Raw genomic sequence first — 20,074 nt, forward strand, 5'->3', positions numbered from 1 at the left:
TATATACACATTCATATCTTCATATCTATATACATATATACATATCTACATATACACATATATATATACATACCTATCTACATCATATATACACATACATACATACATACACAAACACAAATTATATATATGTGTATGTGTGTGTGTGTGTGTGTGTGTATATATATATATTTATATATATATATATATACATACATACAAACATACACACAGGTATATATATGTATGTGTCTATATGTGTGTGTATAGCTTTGGTCACTGAGTGCAAGGGAAAAATAATAAAATGTAGTCTATAAGTTATTAAAAAGTAAAACATTAACGTTTTAAGAAGTACAGGTACATTGAGCACTACTGGAGTGGTTGCGGGTAAACTACATTTTAAAGACGGTGTAACAGAACAGGTAAGTAGTACTAACAGCAGCTAAAATGTATATGGATCATCTCTCGGTAGTTGATCCCTTTTGAAAGGCGCTACACGACAGCTTCGGTATAGAAATTACATTTTCTATGTGAACGTCCAAATTTCTGCCTCTGGTAATGTGCCTTAGCGGCATTTAAAGATAATTAGTTTTGTGTCCTCTGCGGTGTTAAGAGAGAAAGGCTTTGGTTTGGGATAAAAGGAAAAAAGGTGTAAAGAAAGGAAACTTGCCTTTTTCTTTTATATAGTATAGAGAGATGTGTTCACTGAGGATATGAGCGCCTTTTGGGGACAGTCGCAGTGGGTCTTGTGTAGACTGGTGAGACGTCCCTGCCATTAATCGGCTGTGATGGCACTTTCAGTCCTCCACTCCTGTGCGTGTTTTCATAATCCGAGCTGACGACCTCATAATCGTATACGTGCAACAGAATCGCCTTAATATTTGTTTGCCGCCGTGTAGAAAAGGGGTTCTGTGTTTGCACTTGTCTGGGCTATAGCTCAGGGGGAGGATGAAAAAAATTAAAAGTGCTCACTTTGACTTAAGGCAGAAGCGCAGTCAGCGTCTCAAAGGTCGGCACAGCTATGGGCGAGCGCCGACTGCTTGACTTTCGCGGGCAGGAGACCCCATTTTTTGCAGACTCGTTCATGTGATCAAAAGTCTCAGCGTTTTTTGGAGGTCATTCATATATATATATATATATATATATATATATATATAGTCACGCATACGCGACTAGGAGACCGCGGATGGATCTTAAAACACATCGAAGGACGTTCGCCGACGGGGAATGGCGGGGTACTAACCTTGTTTCTTTGTTTTCCAGGACTAAAGACGCTCCACCATAAGACCTTGCTCTGTATGTTGTATGTATGTTGTACACATACATGTTGTATGTTCACTTCCGCCCTTCCTCCGCCATCTTCTCTGACGTCAGCAGTCCCATCATCCATCACGCCTCCTTCCCAGCATTCCTGCACTTCCAGCTCCTCCCATATAAAAATGGCCACCGACGCCTAGTATGGCGTCGCGCATGAATGTTATTTTCTTGTGTTTTGACCCTGCATTATTTTTGTTACAAAGTCTGGAGTGTTGACAATATAAGGGGCCGGAAAACCCCAAACCTTTTTGTTGTCTCCTATTGAGTCTTTTACAGTGGTGTAGCCGGCAGGATTATTGTCCGAAGGAAATGTCAGAAGGACAGGACTTGAACGCAGTACTCCAGGGGTTGAGTACCCAAATCGTCGCCCTGCAGCAAGCACAGGCCGCGACCAACAGGGAGCTGGAACAGACGAAGGCCCAACTGGCCGAGGCCCGGAGAGCAAGAACTGATCCACCTCGTCTCACGCCTCCACCCCTGGTACCTATAACCGAGGCCGACAATGTTGAGTCGTACCTTGGCATCTTCGAAAGGACGGCCACCGGAACGAGTGGCAGCGGTCCGAGTGGGCATCCATCCTGGCGCCCTACCTGAAGGGACCCGCGCAGCGCGCTTATTACGACCACCCCAAGGAGGAGACCGCAAACTACGACGTCCTGAAGCAGGAGATCCTGGCACGCTACGGCATAAAGCCGGGCCAGCAGGCGGCCGAATGGAGAACCTGGCAGTTCGACCCGGAGAAGCCGACCCGAGCGCAGGCCTTCGAATTTTGGGGAAAGATGGGGTGATGGCTATGGCCCGAAGGCCCCCAAGCCAGAAAAGTAGTCGAGCAGGTGGCCTGCGATGGCCTGGTGAATGCCCTACCTAGTTCTCTCGCCCAGCAGGTCCGGCGCCATCCATATTAGGATATGTCAGGTCTCCTGGAGGTCTTGGAGCGTCCACTGGGGGCCTACCAAGCCGGGGGGTCCGAAAGGCAAGCGCGTGGGAACCGACAGGGACGGGTGGCCCACCCCGAGCCCTCTCGACGCACTGCGGAAGTGCCGCAAAAACCCAAAGAGAAACCGGCCTCTCCGCGCTGTTACAAGTGCGGGGAGACCGGTCACCTACTGCCGACTTGTCCACTCAACAGCACAACGGAGCCAATGGACTGCACCTGGGCTTCCAGAGAAAAGTACTGTACTCCGTTACACCCGCTGGCAAGTCCGAACACGGGAGTGGTGCTGATAAATGGGCACAAAGTGGTGGCTTTGTTCGACTCCGGCAGTAACATTACCATTGCTGCTTGCCGTTTACGTATTACCGTGACAGTGGCTCACGCGACATTTGCGAGTCACCTGTGTACACGGGGAGACCAGGTCTTACCGTTCCGCCCGGTGTTACGTTACCTGGAAGGGGCAGGTTTCCAGTTTGATGGTCGCGGTGTTGCCTGAACCCCCCTATCCGGTAATCTTGGGACAAGACTGGTCACAAACTATCGGGCGGTAAGACAAACACCGCTGCCGGAGCCTCCCTAGGTCTAGCAATGAGGGGACGATGCACCATTCCCGCGGTCTCTACGCCATCCCTGAAGTGGTGAGCGAGACACCCGGATGGACCACACTGATTCCACACGATATAGTCACGGAACCTGGAAAGATCGTCCGGGAGAGGCCCTACCGACTCCCGGAGGCAAAACGCGCCGAAGTGGAACTGGAGGTGCAACGGATGTTGGATATGGACATTATTGAGGAAAGTAATAGCCCCTGGTCCAGACCTATCGTCCTTGTTTCCAAGCCGGACGGCTCCTGGAGGTTCTGTAACGACTTTAGATGTCTAAATCAGGTTTCCAAGTTCGACACCTACCCGATGCCCCGCATTGACGACCTTCTCAAGCAGCTGGGTGCCGCCAGGTACTTGACTACCGTTGACATGACGAAAGGGTATTGGCAAATTCCTTTAACGGCATCCGCGAAAGAAAAAACAGCCTTTAGCACCCCTAATGGTCATTGGCAATACAAAGTCCTCCCATTTGGGCTGCACGGGGCCCCAGCGACCTTTCAGCGTCTGGTGGACAGAGTGTTGAAACTCCACCAGTCCTATAGTGCCGCCTACCTCGATGACGTCGTCATCTATTCTGGCACCTGGGAGGAACATCTATTGCAGCTCTCAGTTGTCCTTGCGACACTGGCTAAAGCCGGCCTCCGTATTAACCCCCGTAAATGTTTCTTTGGCTTGAAGGAGGCCAAGTATTTAGGCTACCTTGTGGGGCGAGGACAGGTGAGACCACAATGCTCCAAAGTCAAAGACATCCTAGAATGGCCCCGTCCGAGTACCAAGAGACAGGTGCAGGCTTTCTTGGGGCTGGCGATTACTACCACCGTTCGTACCCGTTTCTCCGAAAGGGCAGCACCCTTGACTAACTTAACAAAGAAAGGCGCTCCCCTTCAGGTGGTATGGAACGATATGGTGGAACATGCATTCAGTGACTTTAAAAAGGCCCTAACGTCCGCACCTGTGTTACGGACTCCAGATTTTGGAGCTCCATTTATCCTCCAGACCGATGCTTCGGACACAGGCCTAGGTGCCGTGTTGAGCCAAAGTGTCGATGGTGTTGAACACCCAGTAATGTACTTGAGCCGGAAACTGCTGGACCGGGAGACCCGGTATGCGGCGGTGGAGAGGGAAGCCCTGGCCATAAAGTGGGCCGTGACTTATCTCCGGTACTACCTGTTGGGTCACGAATTCACTCTGGTGACTGATCACGCTGCATTAGAGTGGATGTCCCTCCATAAAGAGTCGAACCCGCGGGTCACCAGGTGGTTCCTGGACTTGCAACCCTATAAGTTCACGGTCACTTATCGCCGCGGCGGCCTTCAGGCCAACGCCGATGCCCTCTCTCGTATCCACGACCTCTCAGTTCGGTCCGCCCGTCCTGACGGTTTCGGGCTAAGGGGGGGGGGTCATGTCACGCATGCGCAACTAGGAGACCGCGGATGGATCTTAAAACACATTGAAGGACGTTCGCCGGCAGGGAATGGCAGGGTACTAACCTTGTTTCTTTGTTTTCCAGGACTAAAGACGCTCCGCCATAAGACCTTGCCCGCAGTACGTTCACTTCCGCCCTTCCTCTGCCATCTTCTCTGACGTCAACAGTCCCATCATCCATCACGCCTCCTTCCCAGCATTCCTGCACTTCCAGCTCCTCCCATATAAAATGGCCGCCGACGCCTAGTATGGCGTCGCGCATGAATGTTATTTTCTTGTGTTTTGACCCTGCATTATTTTTGTTACAAAGTCTGGAGTGTCGACAATATAAGGGGCCGGAAAACCCCAAACCTTTTTGTTGTCTTCTATTGAGTCTTTTACAATATATATAGCAAAATACCCGCGCCTCGCAGCAAAAAAGTAGTGTGTTAAAGTAGTAATGAAAAAGAAAAGGAAACATTTTAATAATAATGTAACATGATTGACATTGTCATGAGTGTTGCTGTCATATATATGCCTGCCTGAATAAGTCACCCTTGCTTCGCTCTTACTTTTTTACCGTTCATTTAATCATGGCTAGTGGCGGAAAAATGATAAAATGGATGGAGGATTACACTGAGTATGGCTTTACCAAAACAATTATTGATGGCGAATCGATTATTCATAAAGCTTGAATTGGTGATCTGTTTTTCTGTGTTAATCTCATATTTTTTCATACTTCTTCTCAAACCAAGGGGGTGCGAGGGTAAAATGAATTGAGAAGAAAAGGAAACATTTTAAAAATAACGTAACACGATTGTCAATTTAACCTTTTGTAAGTAGTGCCTGGAGGATTCAGTGTGGAGAAACTCTAGAGACAGCGTGTGTATTAACTTGTGGATTTTTCTGTGAGTATTTGGTGGCAGTGTGACGAAGTTGCTTTGGAAGACGGCGTTAACCGCGGGGATTAGCACAGAGCGAAATGAGGTGAACGGGAGGGGAGAGGATGACGTCACTTCTCCAACCGCCTTAACTATCAATCCCCCTACAAACACAGTCTCTCAGAATTTGCATAAGCACAGCCTTTGACCAGCAATTTGAACTTAGTTAGAAAGTGATCAAATCTCTCGTTTATATCCTGCGTCCTCTCATGAAACTTGTGTCCCGCATTAGCCGTGGGCATGACAAACGCCAGCGGCAGCTTGTGTATGAACTTAATTTAAACTTTAGTTTTACACCGTGCTTTGTTTCTGAAGTAGCTGCAGGCATGAATATGCTTGTACAGTATGTGTCACTCGCTCGCTTCTTATTGTTTCGCTGCCTTCTCAATTGTATAATGCATGTTTTCTTCAGCGCTTTTTGGAGCTCTTCCTGGTTTTCTACGTAATGCATTGACAGCCTGTTCACGTGATTACGTGGGAGGTGTGATGATGTCACACGAAACTCCGCCCCACACGGCCATCGAGCTCAACTCCATTACATTATATGGAGAAAAATAGCTTCCATTTATGACCATTACGCGTAGAATTTCGAAATGAAACCTGCCCAACTTTTGTAAGTAAGCTGTAAGGAATGAGCCTGCCAAATGTCAGCCTTCTACCTACACGGGAAGTTGGAGAATTAGTGATAAGTCAGTGAGTCAGTCAGTCAGTGAGTCAGTCAGTGAGGGCTTTGCCTTTTATTAGTATATATATATATATATATATATATATAGCAAAATACCGTTCAGCGGCGTAAGTACTGCATTAAAATTTTATTAAGAAGAAAATTTAACCTTTTAAACTGAGGGAAAATATGCCAATAATTATTTGTTAAGGATCTCTTTGTATACCATGTTGTCAGTTCGGCCCTCCGGTTGTAACATGACCAAGCTGTGCGCTAAGCTTACTCTTGAGCATGCAACTTACAGTTGGCCATGTGAAGAGTAATCTTGTCTCAAATCTCACAGCTTGGATTGCTGCTGTCATAATCGGTTTGAGTTTCATGGTTTGTTTCAATTATGACAGTATTTGCAGGATTTGTTGTATTGAAGTGACATTCGGCATCTGTCAAGCGTTGTAAGCACACAACCGGTTTCAACGATAAAATCACATCCAGCTTTTGAGAGTTTAAACATACATAAACATCAAAGTGTCCACTACTGAAATCGTCACCTGTGAATCTAAGATGTTTAAGAGGCATTGGCGGTTGTCGAAATGTGTAAAATATTTGGCCAAACTTGAAAGCGACAACCGAACAATTCAGCGGCAGCCATCAACTCACATGCAGAACCATAGGTGAAGGGCTTAAGCATTTCACTCTTATAGTGCTCCTGTGTAGTATAATTATCTCCTGTACCGTCATCAGTCCACACCTTGAACCTGTCCCAGTCATTCAATACATAAGACACAATGTCCCTCCGGATATTAAGAGTGAGCCTGATATGGCCGTGCAATATGTAACAAAGAGAATGGAAAAGGTAGGTGGTATCTCCGGGCATGGAAACCACTCGGTAAGTGATAGTTCTTTGATCGATAGTGATCATCTCGATAGACATGGTAATGGGGGTTGGAATGATAAAGGAAATGGGTACCTGAGCAATGTAAAGTAAGTGTAAAATACCTATACAATAACTATAATTGTAATAAACAAACAATTAAACAGGGGAGAAGCCGTGGATTAAACAAAAGGGCTGTAGTTATCAGTAGGGAGACGTGAATCCCGTGGCGAAGCAAGGAAGGGAATGTAGAGACTGGAGCGACGGACGGCCTTATATAGGCAGGCAGCCAACAACGTGGGAGGCGTTGGGATGGGGGACCCAACGCCTTCTCACACGGTGACCGAGCTGGAGGCTATGGACGTATATATGTACGTAAGTAGGATTCAGTTAGAGTTGGGAACCCGTGTACCAAATTTCTTTAAGATGGGCCCATAAGTAACAAAGACTGTTGAAAAGTTCAATATGGCGGCCGACAGTGGCATCATACCACCAAAATAAGTACGTACATTGGTTTCGGTTAGTGCAGGGAAGCCGCCTACCAAATTTCGAGAAGATGGGGCCATAAATAAGAAAGTTCAACATGGCAGACGTTGTTGACCGTTATGACCATTACGCGTAGAATTTCGAAATGAAACCTGCTTAACTTTTGTAAGTAAGCTGTAAGGAATGAGCCTGTCAAATTTCAGTCTTCTACCTATACGGGAAGTTGGAAAATTAGTGATGTTGGAAAATTCAATATGGCGGCTGACAGTGGCGTCATACCACCAAAATAAGTATGTACATTGGTTTCAGTTAGCTCAGGGAAGCCACCTACCAAACTTCGTGAAGATGGGGCCGTAAATAAGATAGTTCAACATGGCGGACGTTGTTGACCGTTATGACCGTTATGCGTAGAATTTCGAAATGAAACCTGCTTAATTGTTGTAAGTAAGCTGTAAGGAATGGGCCTGCCAAATTTCAGCCTTCTACCTACACAGGAAGTTGGAGAATTAGTGACGTTGGTAAGTTCAATATGGCGGCCGACAGTGGTGTCATGCCAACAAAATAAGTCTGGACATCTGTTTCCATTAAAAGATCAATATGGCAGCCAACAGTGGCATCATACCACCGAAATAAGTACCAAATTTCAGCCTTCTACCTACACGGGAAATTGGAGAATTAGTGACATTGGAAAGTTCAATATGGCGGCTGACAGTGGCGTCATACCACCGAAATAAGTATGTACATTGGTTTCGGTTAGCGCAGGGAAGCCGCCTACCAAATTTTGTGAAGATGGGGCCATAAATAAGAAAGTTCAACATGGCGGACGTTGTTGATCATGACCGTTACGCATAGAATTTCGAAATGAAACCTGCTTAGCGTTTGTAAGTAAGCTGTAAGGAATGGGCCTGCCAAATTTCAGCCTTCTACCTATACGGGAAGTTGGAGAATTAGTGATGTTTGGAAAATTCAATATGGCGGCCGACAGTGGCGTCATACCACTGAAATATGTACGTACATCGTTTTTGATTAGTGCAGGGAAGCCACCTACCAAATTTCGTGAAGATGGGGTCAGCCTTCTACATACACGGGAAGTTTGAAAATTGGTGATGCTGGAAAGTTCAATATGGCGGCCGACAGTGGCGTCATACCATCAAAATAAGTAAGTACATCGGTTTCGGTTAGTGCAGGGAAGCCGCCTACCAAATTTCGTGAAGATGGGGCTATAAATAAGAAAGTTCAACATGGTGGACGTTGTCAATCGTTATGACCGTTACGTGTAGAATTTCGAAATGAAACCTGCTTAACTTTTGTAAGTAAGCTGTAAGGAATAAGCCTGCCAAATTTCAGCTTTCTGCCTACATGGGAAGTTGGAGAATTAGTGATAAGTCAGTGAGTCAGTGAGTCAGTCAGTGAGGGCTTTGCCTTTTATTATTATAGATATATAGATATATATATAAAACGTGATTATATAAAGTCAGCGGTGGAATATATAAAGTCAATGCCTGATTATATAAAATCAGGGTCAGAATATATAAGGTCATTCCTAAATATATAAAGTAAAAACTTGAATTTATAAAGTCAGAATCAGAATATATAAAATCATTCCCGATTATATATAACATCAAAGCCTGATTATATAAAGTCACCTTCGGAATATATAAAGCCATTTTTGAATATATAAAGTCAGTGTTGGAATATATGAAATCATTCCTGAATACATAAAATTTCAGTGCTTATCATTTCACTCGTACTAGTGAAAGGTAAACTTCGACAGAAGCCACTCAGAGTCGATCAGGCTTGTGAGGTTCGTCCAAAATTGTGCCCATACAAAAAGAATAAATAAATACTGTATAGTGTTCAAAATGCCGGGCACATACATCATTTTGAATGAATTAACTGAACAGTGGATTTTTTAAAAATATTTTTCTGAAGATGTTTTTGTTAACTTATTTCATTATGTTGTATTAGGAACTCATTGAGTTTACTAAAAATGTGCCTGAGTCGTTTCAATCAATATCAATATAATCTGACTTTAAATTTATATATTCAGGAAAGAGTTTATATATTCTGACGCTGACTTTATATATTCAGGAATGACTTTATATATTCTGATGCTGACTTTATATAATCAGGCTTTGACTTTATAAATTCGGGAATTACTTTATATATTTAGGAATGACTTTATATATTCTGAAAATCATAGTAATTGCCTGTTCGGCACCCCATAAAATATATATATATATAGTGCTGGGCAGTATGACCAAGATTCTGCAGCATGGTATTTTTCAAAATTACACCGGTTTCAGTATTTTTTTCTCATGCATGAGTGGATGTTAACCACATTTTCCACTGCAATTAGTGCAGTAGACTGGCTAAGAATAACCTATTCCACTGTCATGAGAATTGTACATTGTACAAAAAAATATTTTAATGTGCACACAAGTATTAATACAGGTTTGCATGGCCCCATAAAATGATAGTTTTGAAGGGGGTGGCACTAATGAAGAGAAGGAATCACAGTGTATGACAGTTGCAGTCAAAATATAGAGCCTTTTTATTGAACAAATTTTGCAAACAAGTTCAACGAAAATTTTGACAACATATTTTCAACCATCCAAAGAGGAATTTAGACTTAGTAAAATATCCAGAGGTGCTTGTCAAAAGTTGTATTGCACTGAACTTGTCTTAGAAAAGGAATAAATAGTAAATATTTTTTGTAAACCAAGTACACTTTCTGTTAAGATAGATAGATAGATAGATAGATAGATACTTTATTAATCCTCAAGGGGAAATTCACATACTCCAGCAGCAGGATAATGATAAAAACAATATTAATTAAAGAGCAATAAAAGTGCAGTGCAAGTTAAAAAATTGCAAAGTGGAGAGTGTGAGGCAGGTATAACAGTCTATAATCTTGTGTAATGTTAATGTTTACCCCCCCACCCCCCTGGTGGAAGTGAAGAGTCGCATAGTGTGGGGGAGGAATGATCTCCTTAGTCTGTCAGTGGAGCAGTACAGTGACAGCAGTCTGTTGCTGAAGCTGCTCCTCTTTCTGGAGATGATACTGTTCAGTGGATGCATTGGATTCTTCATGACTGACAGGAGCCTGCTCAGCACCCGTCGCTTTGCCACAGATGTCAAACTGTCCAGCTCCATGCCTACAGTAGAGCTTGCCTTCCTCACTAGTTTGTCCAGGCATGAGGTGTCCCTCTTCTTTATGCTGGCTCCCCAGCACACCACCGCGTAGAATAGAGCGCTCACATAACCGACTGATAGAACATCTGCAGCATCTTATTGCAGATATTGAAGGATGCCAGCCTTCTAAGGAAGTATAGTTGGCTCTGTCCTCTCTTGCACAGAGCATCAGTTTTGGCAGTCCAGTCCAATTTATCATGCAGCTGCACTCCCAGGTATTTATAGGTCTGTACCCTCTGCACAAAGTCACCTCTGATAATCACATCCGGGAGGGGCCTGGGACTCCTAAAATCCTCCACCAACTCTTTGGTTTTGCTGGTGTTCAGGTGTAGGTGGTTTGAGTCGCACCATTTAACAAAGTCTTTGATTAGGTTCCTATACTCCTCCTCCTACCCACTCCTGATGCAGCCCACGATAGCAGTGTCACCAGCGAACTTTTGCACATGGCAGGACTCCAAGTTGTATTGGAAGTCCGATGTATATAGGCTGAACAGGACCGGAGAAAGCACAGTCCCCTGTGGCGCTCCTGTGCTGCTGACCACAATGTCAGACCTGAAGTTCCCGAGACGCACATACTGAGGTCTGTCTGTAAGATCCATGCCACCAGGTATGAATCTACTCCCATCTCTGTCAGTTTGTCCCTAAGGAGCAGAGGTTGGAGGGTGTTGAAGGTGCTAGAGAAGTTCAGAAACATAATTCTTACAGCACCACTGCCTCTGTCCAAGTGGGAGAGGGATCGATGTAGCATATAGATGATGGCATCCTCCGTTCCCACCTTCTCCTGGTATGTGAACTGCAGAGGGTTGAGGGCGTGTCGGACCTGTAGCCTCAGGTGGTGAAGCAGCAGCCACTTCATGGTCTTCATCACATGTGACGTCAGAGCGACAGGCCAGAAATCAATCAGCTTACCAGGACATGATACCTTTGAGACTGGGGTGATGCAAGATGTTTATCCAAAGCCTCAGGACTCTCCCCTGTTCCATGCTCAGGTTGAAGATGTGCTGTAGTGTACTCCCCAGCTCCGACACACAGGCTTTCAGCAGTTGTGGTGATACACCATCTGGACCCACTGCTTTGCTGGCACGAAGTCTCCTCAGCTCTCTGCTTACTTGGGCTGCTGTAATTGTGGGTGGGGGGGAAACTCCTTCTGGTATCAGCAGAAGGATGGTTGTAGGATGCAGTACTCTGAAGTGAGAGTGGATTGGGGTGGTCAAACCTGTTAAAGAAGTTGTTCATCAGGTTTGCTCTCTCCACGTCTCTCTGGATGGTGGCACTCCACTTTGAGCTGTAGCCAGTGATGATATTCTTCCCATCGCACACTTCCTTCATGCTGTTATTCTGCAACTTCTGCTCCAGCTTTCTCCTGTACTGCTCCTTTGCCTCCCTGAGCTGGACTCGGAGTTCCTTCTGCACGTGCTTGAGCTCATGCTGATCACCGCCTTTAAAAGCCCTTTTCTTCTGGTTCAAAAGGCCCTTGATGTCACTTGTAATCCATGGCATGTTGGTAGCATAGCAGCATACTGTTCTTACTGGAACTACAATCTCTATACAGAAGTTGATGTAGTCAGTAGTGCAGTCAACAACCTCCTCAATATTCTCACTATATGACCCCTGAAGGGTCCGTAGTTCCAAAGCAGTCTCTCAGAGCCTGTTCTGCCTCAGGAGACCACTTCCTGAATGAGCGTGTGGTTGTAGGTCGCTCCCTCACTCTTGGTTTGTAGTGAGGCTGAAGCAGAACCAGGTTATAATCTGCTTTCCCAAGTGCAGACAGCGGGGTGGCGCTGTATGCGTCTTTAACGTTTGCATACAGTAGGTCAACAGTCCTATTTCCCTGGGTGTTACAATCCACATACTGGGAGAAGACAGGTAATGTTTTGTCCAGAGTCACATGGTTAAAGTCTCCAGAGATTAGCACAAGCGCCTCGGGGTGCTGTGTTTGTAGTTTAGCAACAGCAGCGTAGATGATGTCACCTGCTATCTCCATGTCCGCCCGAGGAGGGATGTAAACAATAACAATAATGACATGTCCAAATTCTCTGGGCAAGTAGTAGGGACGCAGACTTACGGCCAACAGTTTGATGTCCCTGCAGCAAGTGGAGATTTTAACGTTTACATGTCCAGGGTTGCACCACCTTGTGTTCACATAGAGAGCGAGTCCTCCTTCTTTCCGCTTCTTGCAGGTATTTGCGTCTCTGTCCGCTCTAACTGTGCTAAACCCAGGTAGCTCCATGTTAGCATCTGGGATGCTAGTTGTTAGCCACGTTTCATAAAAACAGAACAAACTGCATTCTCTGACATTTTTCACCAGCACAGCCAGCTCATCGATCTTATTTGGTAGTGAGTTCACATTTCCTAGTATCACTGAAGGCACCGAAGGCTTGTATCACCACTTCCTCGCTAGCCGCTTAGCCTTTAGCTTAGCGCCGGCTCTGCTGCCACGATACCGCCTTCTTACCTTGTCAGGTAAATAGGAAACCACACTGACACGGGCCTTTGTTCTCAGTGCTAAAAGTTGACTAGCTGAATAGACGAATCTCGGACTGTAAAAATCCATATCCAAGTAGTAAAAAGTGTCCAGGAAACGAATCCACATAAAAGAAAGTGATAGGAGTGATCAGAGAGATAGAGAAAAAGGTAGAAATTTAAAGTTATACACGGAGCTGCTGGAAAAGCTGCCACTCATGGCGGTGCCTATGACTCATTTTAACAATGATAATGTTCTCAATGTTAACAATCTCTTTCCACTGACACGTTAAAGTGACTTTTTAAACAACTTTACTATCATTAAACTGCATAATATTTAAACTAATAAATAATAACAATAAAATAAATAGTAACAATACTATTACTTCAAGACTTCAACCCAGATGTATTACACAGTATGCACTGAATAAAAATAAAATAAAATAAAACAAGTGCAACTTGGTGATGACATCTTTACCAACTGAACCATCATTCAGGCAAATTGCATTAACATGGACCTTGCTTCAAGCTAAGCTATATACATAAATAATAAAACTGCAACTTGCATTTATAATGCTATTTGTGGTATAGCTCTTTGGAAGCGTATTAGGGCCACTGTGAAGAAAATAAAATATAGACACAGTGAAGGAAAAAAAAAACTACATGTTGAGAATAAAGTTGACATGTTAACTTTACTCTCGACATTTCCAAACTTTATTCTCGCCGTTTATGTTGAGATTAAAGTCAACATTTCCACTGTATTCTCATAGTTTATTGTCATTAAAGTTTTTTAATTTATTATTATTATTATTATTATTATTATTATTATTATTATTATTATTATTATTTCACAGGGTCTCATTTTTTTTCTGACTTTCAGTATGGAAGAGGGACGGCTCCTTTGATGTTTGGTTTGACTTGTTGCCACACTGCATGGCTAAATGATTGTACAATTAGGCTAACTGTGGGCATGTAGGCTAATCATTGCCCCAAAGATTGGAACTCTGTGAGTGTCACTGTCACAATCCAATCTGTACTTTATTAAAAACATGCAGGCTTCCGATCTGGCTGCATTACCAAACAGGTAGGTACTCACCAGATACTGACAAGCGTGCATTCACTGTAAATTATTCATACATGCGCAAAACAGATTGGGCAGCATTGTAAAATATGAGATGGAGTACACTTACGGTACATATACATGGAAGTTCCGTGCATGCATGATCAGGTAATGACAACCTCATTCAACATGGCTGCTACAGCCCTGTGATATCAAGGCCTCACAAAAAAACATGAAAAAAGTTTGCCTAAGCTGGTGACATGTTGGATTTTCCAGAAATAATTTGGCTAACAAAGTTGCTGGCAAATCTAGGAAATTCGTTGAGAAATTTTGTTGAACAACTCTAGTGTTTCCTCAAGTGAGCCTCATATATTGTTTTGATTATTTAATTTAATTCAGCAAAATAAAAATCTGAGATACTATCTTTTTTCAGTGCTTGCCACAAATAAGATTCTTGCGGCATGAAATTCAATTTGCAAAACAGATTACATAACATAAGAATAAATAATTCCAAAACCAGATCCACAACTGCGTTTTTAGTAATTAATAATTGTGGAATAAAATTTCCTAATTGGAGATACAAACAATGTCATGTCATGTCATACAGGATCCCATAGTTTCCTGAAAATTAATTTTCTGAGGAGAGTGTGGCATTAACTGTTTTTGATATGTCGGAATGTCTCACACATGCTTGGTAGATAAAGAATGATGCGTAAGAAGACAGCAGTTGTATGTGAACAGACGTTGTCATTTTCGGAATATGGCACTTGTCAGTCCAGCCACAAAAGTTCACCCAGTGTATGACCAGTTTTTTCATCTCTTATAATTAGTAGAAAAAATCCAAGAGATGGTGCATTTCAGTGAGACTGAGTTGATGATGGCAAATGATCATAGGTAGGCTAAATAATAGATGCCATCACTACAACCCAACCTCTGTCAATCTATGGATCAGGGATTTATTGTCCATTGTTGTTCACCCATTGTAATTGTAATTGTTGTCCTGCAGTCATCTTGTGATGACCCTACCCAGTTATATTCTTTTTCTGTGACAAGCCCAATAACTACCTCTCAAGTCACAATAATGCAACCAAGACTGACCATGCAAACTTCACATGCTTAAGCTGGTCTCCTTTTGTGTGCAGCTGTTTTGTCATCAAGCATAGTTTCTTAAAGAGTGGAACTCATGCAATTTCCTTAGAATAATATGCAACAATCCAAAAGCATGATAGCAAATATACCTTTTGTTTATTAAGTATGCCGAATATTTAAACACACGAAAAAAAAAAAAAAAAAACTGGTGCAAATGCATTCCTTTTCCTGAACTTTCAAACACTACTGAAATAAAATACAGTACAGAGAAGCAGACAGTGCAGAGCATATTATACCCCACCAATGAATAACATTGCAGAGTGCTACTCAAAAGTTGTTCACTTACAAAGAAATTCTGTCAATACCTAACCAGATATTATTCCAAAAAAGAGTCACTGCTGAGAACATCATGTTGAATATAATCTTTAAAAACATTACTGAGATAGCACATATCACATAGGAAATAGTTTAATATGATGATGCATCCGGCAGTAATTGCTGTGCCATAAACATTTAATGGGTTTAAAGCACACGGTCAGACATTAAGAACGTGAATTCAGCAGTAACAAAAACAGACCATAAAAAATTATGCTACAGAGGAAAATGTAAGTTTATAATACAATTCATATTGAATACAGTTTACCCAATCTGGGCAAAGGTTAAAACTGGAGTGGAGGACAATGCTAAAAATCATTCAGTTTCAAGAATACAACACCGACTATTAAAGTATACACCTTTCTAAGCAAGACAAAAAGAAATGTTTTTCTTTCTAAATCTTATGATTTAAGTTTTGAATAGTTACAAAACTTTACTGAATGATTTGCACAAACAACTATTTGACTTTTTTTTAGTACATCTCAAGAAATGTTGATGTTTTATTCTTGGGTCTATGTATTTGATGTATAATTGCATAGTAAATTTTACTTTTAAGATATGTTTGATCAAAGCCAAATTTCCAACATGGGGCCAATACAGTTCTATCTATCTATCTATCTATCTATCTATCTATCTATCTATCTATCTATCTATCTATCTATCTATCTATCTATCTATCTATCATTTACTAGTTCTGGACAAAATGTTTCAAATATTTCTGTATCTGTAATTGTCATAGTATTTATGTTTTAGGAGGTCATTTTGCTTGGCAGAGTAATTATTGTATTCTTCTGTTTTGTTTTTCAGTGCCTATCAGTCAATGATTTCTTTTCACTGTATGGAATGAATAATCATAGTCGAATAACAGCAGAAAACTTAAAGAGTATTTGCCCTGCAATAATTCAACAAGTTATTATTCGTCCCTGTGTCGTCAGAAAGCCAGAATCAAATGTTGATCCTGTTCATGCTGATAAACCATTACCTTACCAAGGTGAGAAATGCACTTGCTGCCTGGTTGCAGTCATCATCTGCATAACTAACAACGTTATGTATAATTTGATGTTTCTTATCTTGTGCTTTCAGAATTCATTGACTTTAAACTGCAAGGAAAAATGTTTGTGGCATTTAAGTTATAATATTTGGTGGAAAAAAAAAAAAAAAACTTTAGATATATTGTTAGAATCCCAACCTTCATATAAAATTATTAACTTTAGATATATTGTTAGAATCCCAACCTTCATATAAGACCATATTTGTACAGTATGTGTAAAAATTGGTAGCCCACAAGTCTGTTACCTTTATATATATCAATAACTTTGATGACTTACAGTAATAAATTACATTTGAAAGATACTGTATATGTTTAGGACAAAGTATTGACGAAAAGTACTTTTCTTTTTATTTCCTTTTTTCCCTTTTTTTCCACATTTAACTAATTTTGAGTCTCACTGGTTTGAAATATAGGGAATGTGTGTCTGTGTGCATTTGGGTAAATTTAGTATATGTATGTTTTCCTCCCACAGTCCAAAGACATGCAGGTTAGGTGGATTGGCGATTCTAAATTGTCCCTAGTGTGTGCTTGGTGTGTGTGTGTGTGTGTGTGTGCGCGTGCCCTGTGGTGGGCTGGTGCCCTGCCCGGGGTTTGTTTCCTGCCTTGCGCCCTGTGTTGGTTGGGATTGGCTCCAGCAGACCCCCATGACCCTGTAGGTAGGATGTGGCGGGTTGGATAATGGATGGATGGATAGTATATGCATGTATGTCATCCCAAATTCAGCTAAACCCAATTCAGGATCATGTGGAGCACTGGGTACAATGCTGGAAATTCAGGAAACACCTGACAGGACTCTTTTAAACTGACTTGTGCCCTTTCCATCCTTGCTCCTTTCAACAACCGTTTCAACCACTGTCTTCAGTGTCAATGTCCATTCAAGCACAAGATCTGCTTTTTTGGTGGCATATACCCCAAGTGTATTATAATTCATCCTCACAGGGACTCTCCCAACAGAACACTATGATAGTAATTTTGAAAGATGAAACTAACAAAGATAAAGAGTTGTAGCACCATTCTGGTGACCCTATATAATTGAATGAAAGAAAATAACAAAAGCATGCAACAAATTTCAGCAACATCTTCTTAGACACAAGTGCCAAAGCGACCTGAACAAAGCTGGCAGATCTTCTATTTATCAGTCCCTCTGGCAGTGATGTCAGTGATGGTACAATCTTCCAGCCTGCAGAGAGAAAAAGAGAAAATGGCATTATCACACAGTGCCATGCCATGGAGTGGCAGGAAATTATCATTACCAGAGCCCTTAAACTGTCCCCTGTGTGCACGCGTGTAACATAACAATAACCACAGCAGTTCCATAGTAGCAAGCCATACCTATTTGGACACTACAGACATTACCTACAATCTAAATAGGGCACTGAACACAAAGTGAAAATGTTATTATTACGGTATTTTAGTACAGCTGTACAGCTGGATTGCCTTAACTATATACTGACAGTATGTAAAAAACTGCCTCTGAATTGGCTAGTTTGTATAATCTGTGAAGACTGAGATGCCTGAGAACCGCGATAATGCTGAAATCATTAGTGTGACTGATTTTAATGCACTGAAAAGAAGGCTTAATACACTGAAAAAAAAGGCTTTTTTTCTGTGAATTTCTGTGCTGTCAAGATAGTGCTTTGAATGGCCTGCATTGTAAACTGATGTGTTATCTTGGCATTGTTATTGGCAATGCATCTCATAACTCCATTCTCAGAGGTACGGATAAAAAGTACTAATAAATGTAAACCATTTCTGAATTCTTGTATAAAAAATGTCATGATCACTGCAGAAAGTACATCACTAAGTTAAAGATTTCATTTCCTGCTTTGATAAACTTACAGACCACATAGTTATCTGGAGAATGGCCATAGAGGACTTGAACTTTATGACATACTTAAACGAAATGGTCACATTAAAAGATCATTTAACATGGTTTTTCAAGCCAAAGTTACTGTAAGGTAAAGTATATGCCAGCAGAACTTGGTACAAAGCAGAATTTGGCCGGTGATGCCATTGCACTCCTACACACACCTAAACACTCTTATCTCTCTGTTATATAAAAAAAATCCTGGGACGAGACAAGACTTTGTAGCCTGGGATGAGATATAACTTTTTCAGAGAGATACTTTCAAGTCCTGCAAGACAAGCCTTTGTGCCAAGAGATTTAACCACACCCGGGGCTGGAAATAAAAGACTGAGCAGATGACAAAGTAGAATGTCGTAAAGAGGTTCACAAACATTACGTGATACATGTGATACACATGCACAGCAGGTTAGAGATAATGAAAGTACTAAAATTCGAAAGTCTCAAAAAAATGATAGTATTAGCGCAGTGGTTCTCAACCTGTGGGGCGGGGCCCCCTAGAGGGGCGCGAAGATGTGAAAAAAAGAAAAAAAGAGTCAAAAATATGAAAAAAAATCTGTTGAAACTAAAACAAATTAACTTAAACTACATTCTGATACTAGAACAATAAATACAGAGTTAGATAAATGTCGATAAAAGTTGAATAGGTATAATAAAATATGCATCTACATTTCAAAACAATGTTGGGGGGTGCGATTAAAACTGTTATGAAAACTCGGGTCGCAAATACTTAAAGGTTGAGAAACGCTGCATTAGTGCATTCTTTTTTTTTTTATACAGAATGCTTCAACACATAAGTAATGATATGTTACTGTGAGGTAATCTTGCGTGTGAAAGCGAGGTTTCATGCTAGCAGGTTAAAGTTGTTCTGCTTGACAAACTTCACCAAAGTATCAATTTCTCAATCTTTCCTTCTCTGAATTCTCCTTAGTAAATACTCTTTTGCAAAAATATTTTGTAGCCCTTGACCCAAAAAAATCAAACCAAAATGAATTATGTTATTTATGATTGTCTACTTCTTCTTTGTATAAATGAGTGGTATTTGTGTTCCTCGACCAGCTAAAGCAAAAAAATACCTTTCATGAAACTTGACTTTTTTACATTTCACTGTAACATTTTACAGTAGCAGACTTCGAACTTCCTTTGTGATAATTATATCAGTCATTGGCAAACTAAGTTGGTATAAAGTGTAACCAACTTGATACTGGGCAATCTAACAATAAACGTAACATTTCCTTAGCATACACATTCTTCTTCTAGGATTCTGCAATTCTAGCAAATATTTAAAACACATTAAAAAGCTTTACAACTTAAAGAATAATCTTGAAGTGCAGCAAAAATATTTACAACCTGGAAGTGTTAGTGCCAGCTCAAAAGTGTGTTGCAAAGCAATCGATTTATATCGTTTTGGTTCTAGCCTTAACTCAGCAAATGGTCTTAATCAGACTTTTCTTTATTTGAAGCTATGATTGCTTACACAGATGCTATAAACCACTTGTCTAACCTCTAGAGACGTCTGTTATATTCTCCCTCCCAAGATTGCAGAATGACTGTGTCACTTTGGACTCTCTATCATTGCTTTCCGGTTCTATACTGCACTCTATCTGGGGCACCTCCTAGGGTATGTTAATTTAAGCTTCCAATCTGTTTTGAAGATTGAAATTATTCCCCCTCTCTCAGCTTTCTGAACCCGCCTAATCCAAGTGTCAGGTTGCGTGGAATCAAAGCCTATCCTGGTAGTAAAAGGCACTGTGCAGTCCCTTGCAGGGTGCTCTC

At 41.7% G+C, this 20,074-nt stretch overlaps 1 protein-coding gene across 1 annotated transcript in view; it reads left to right on the top strand.

Moving 5' to 3' along the window:
- Positions 1–20,074, top strand: part of slc39a8 (solute carrier family 39 member 8) — a 73,447-nt gene that overhangs the window by 23,906 nt on the left and 29,467 nt on the right. The window contains exon 2 of the mRNA XM_039759181.1: positions 16,191–16,374. Coding sequence (XP_039615115.1) covers positions 16,191–16,374 — 184 coding nt within the window. The remainder of the gene's footprint in view (positions 1–16,190; positions 16,375–20,074) is intronic.

The sequence above is a fragment of the Polypterus senegalus genome, chromosome 7, assembly GCF_016835505.1.
Source record: "Polypterus senegalus isolate Bchr_013 chromosome 7, ASM1683550v1, whole genome shotgun sequence".
In the NCBI taxonomy this organism is placed as follows: domain Eukaryota; kingdom Metazoa; phylum Chordata; class Cladistia; order Polypteriformes; family Polypteridae; genus Polypterus; species Polypterus senegalus.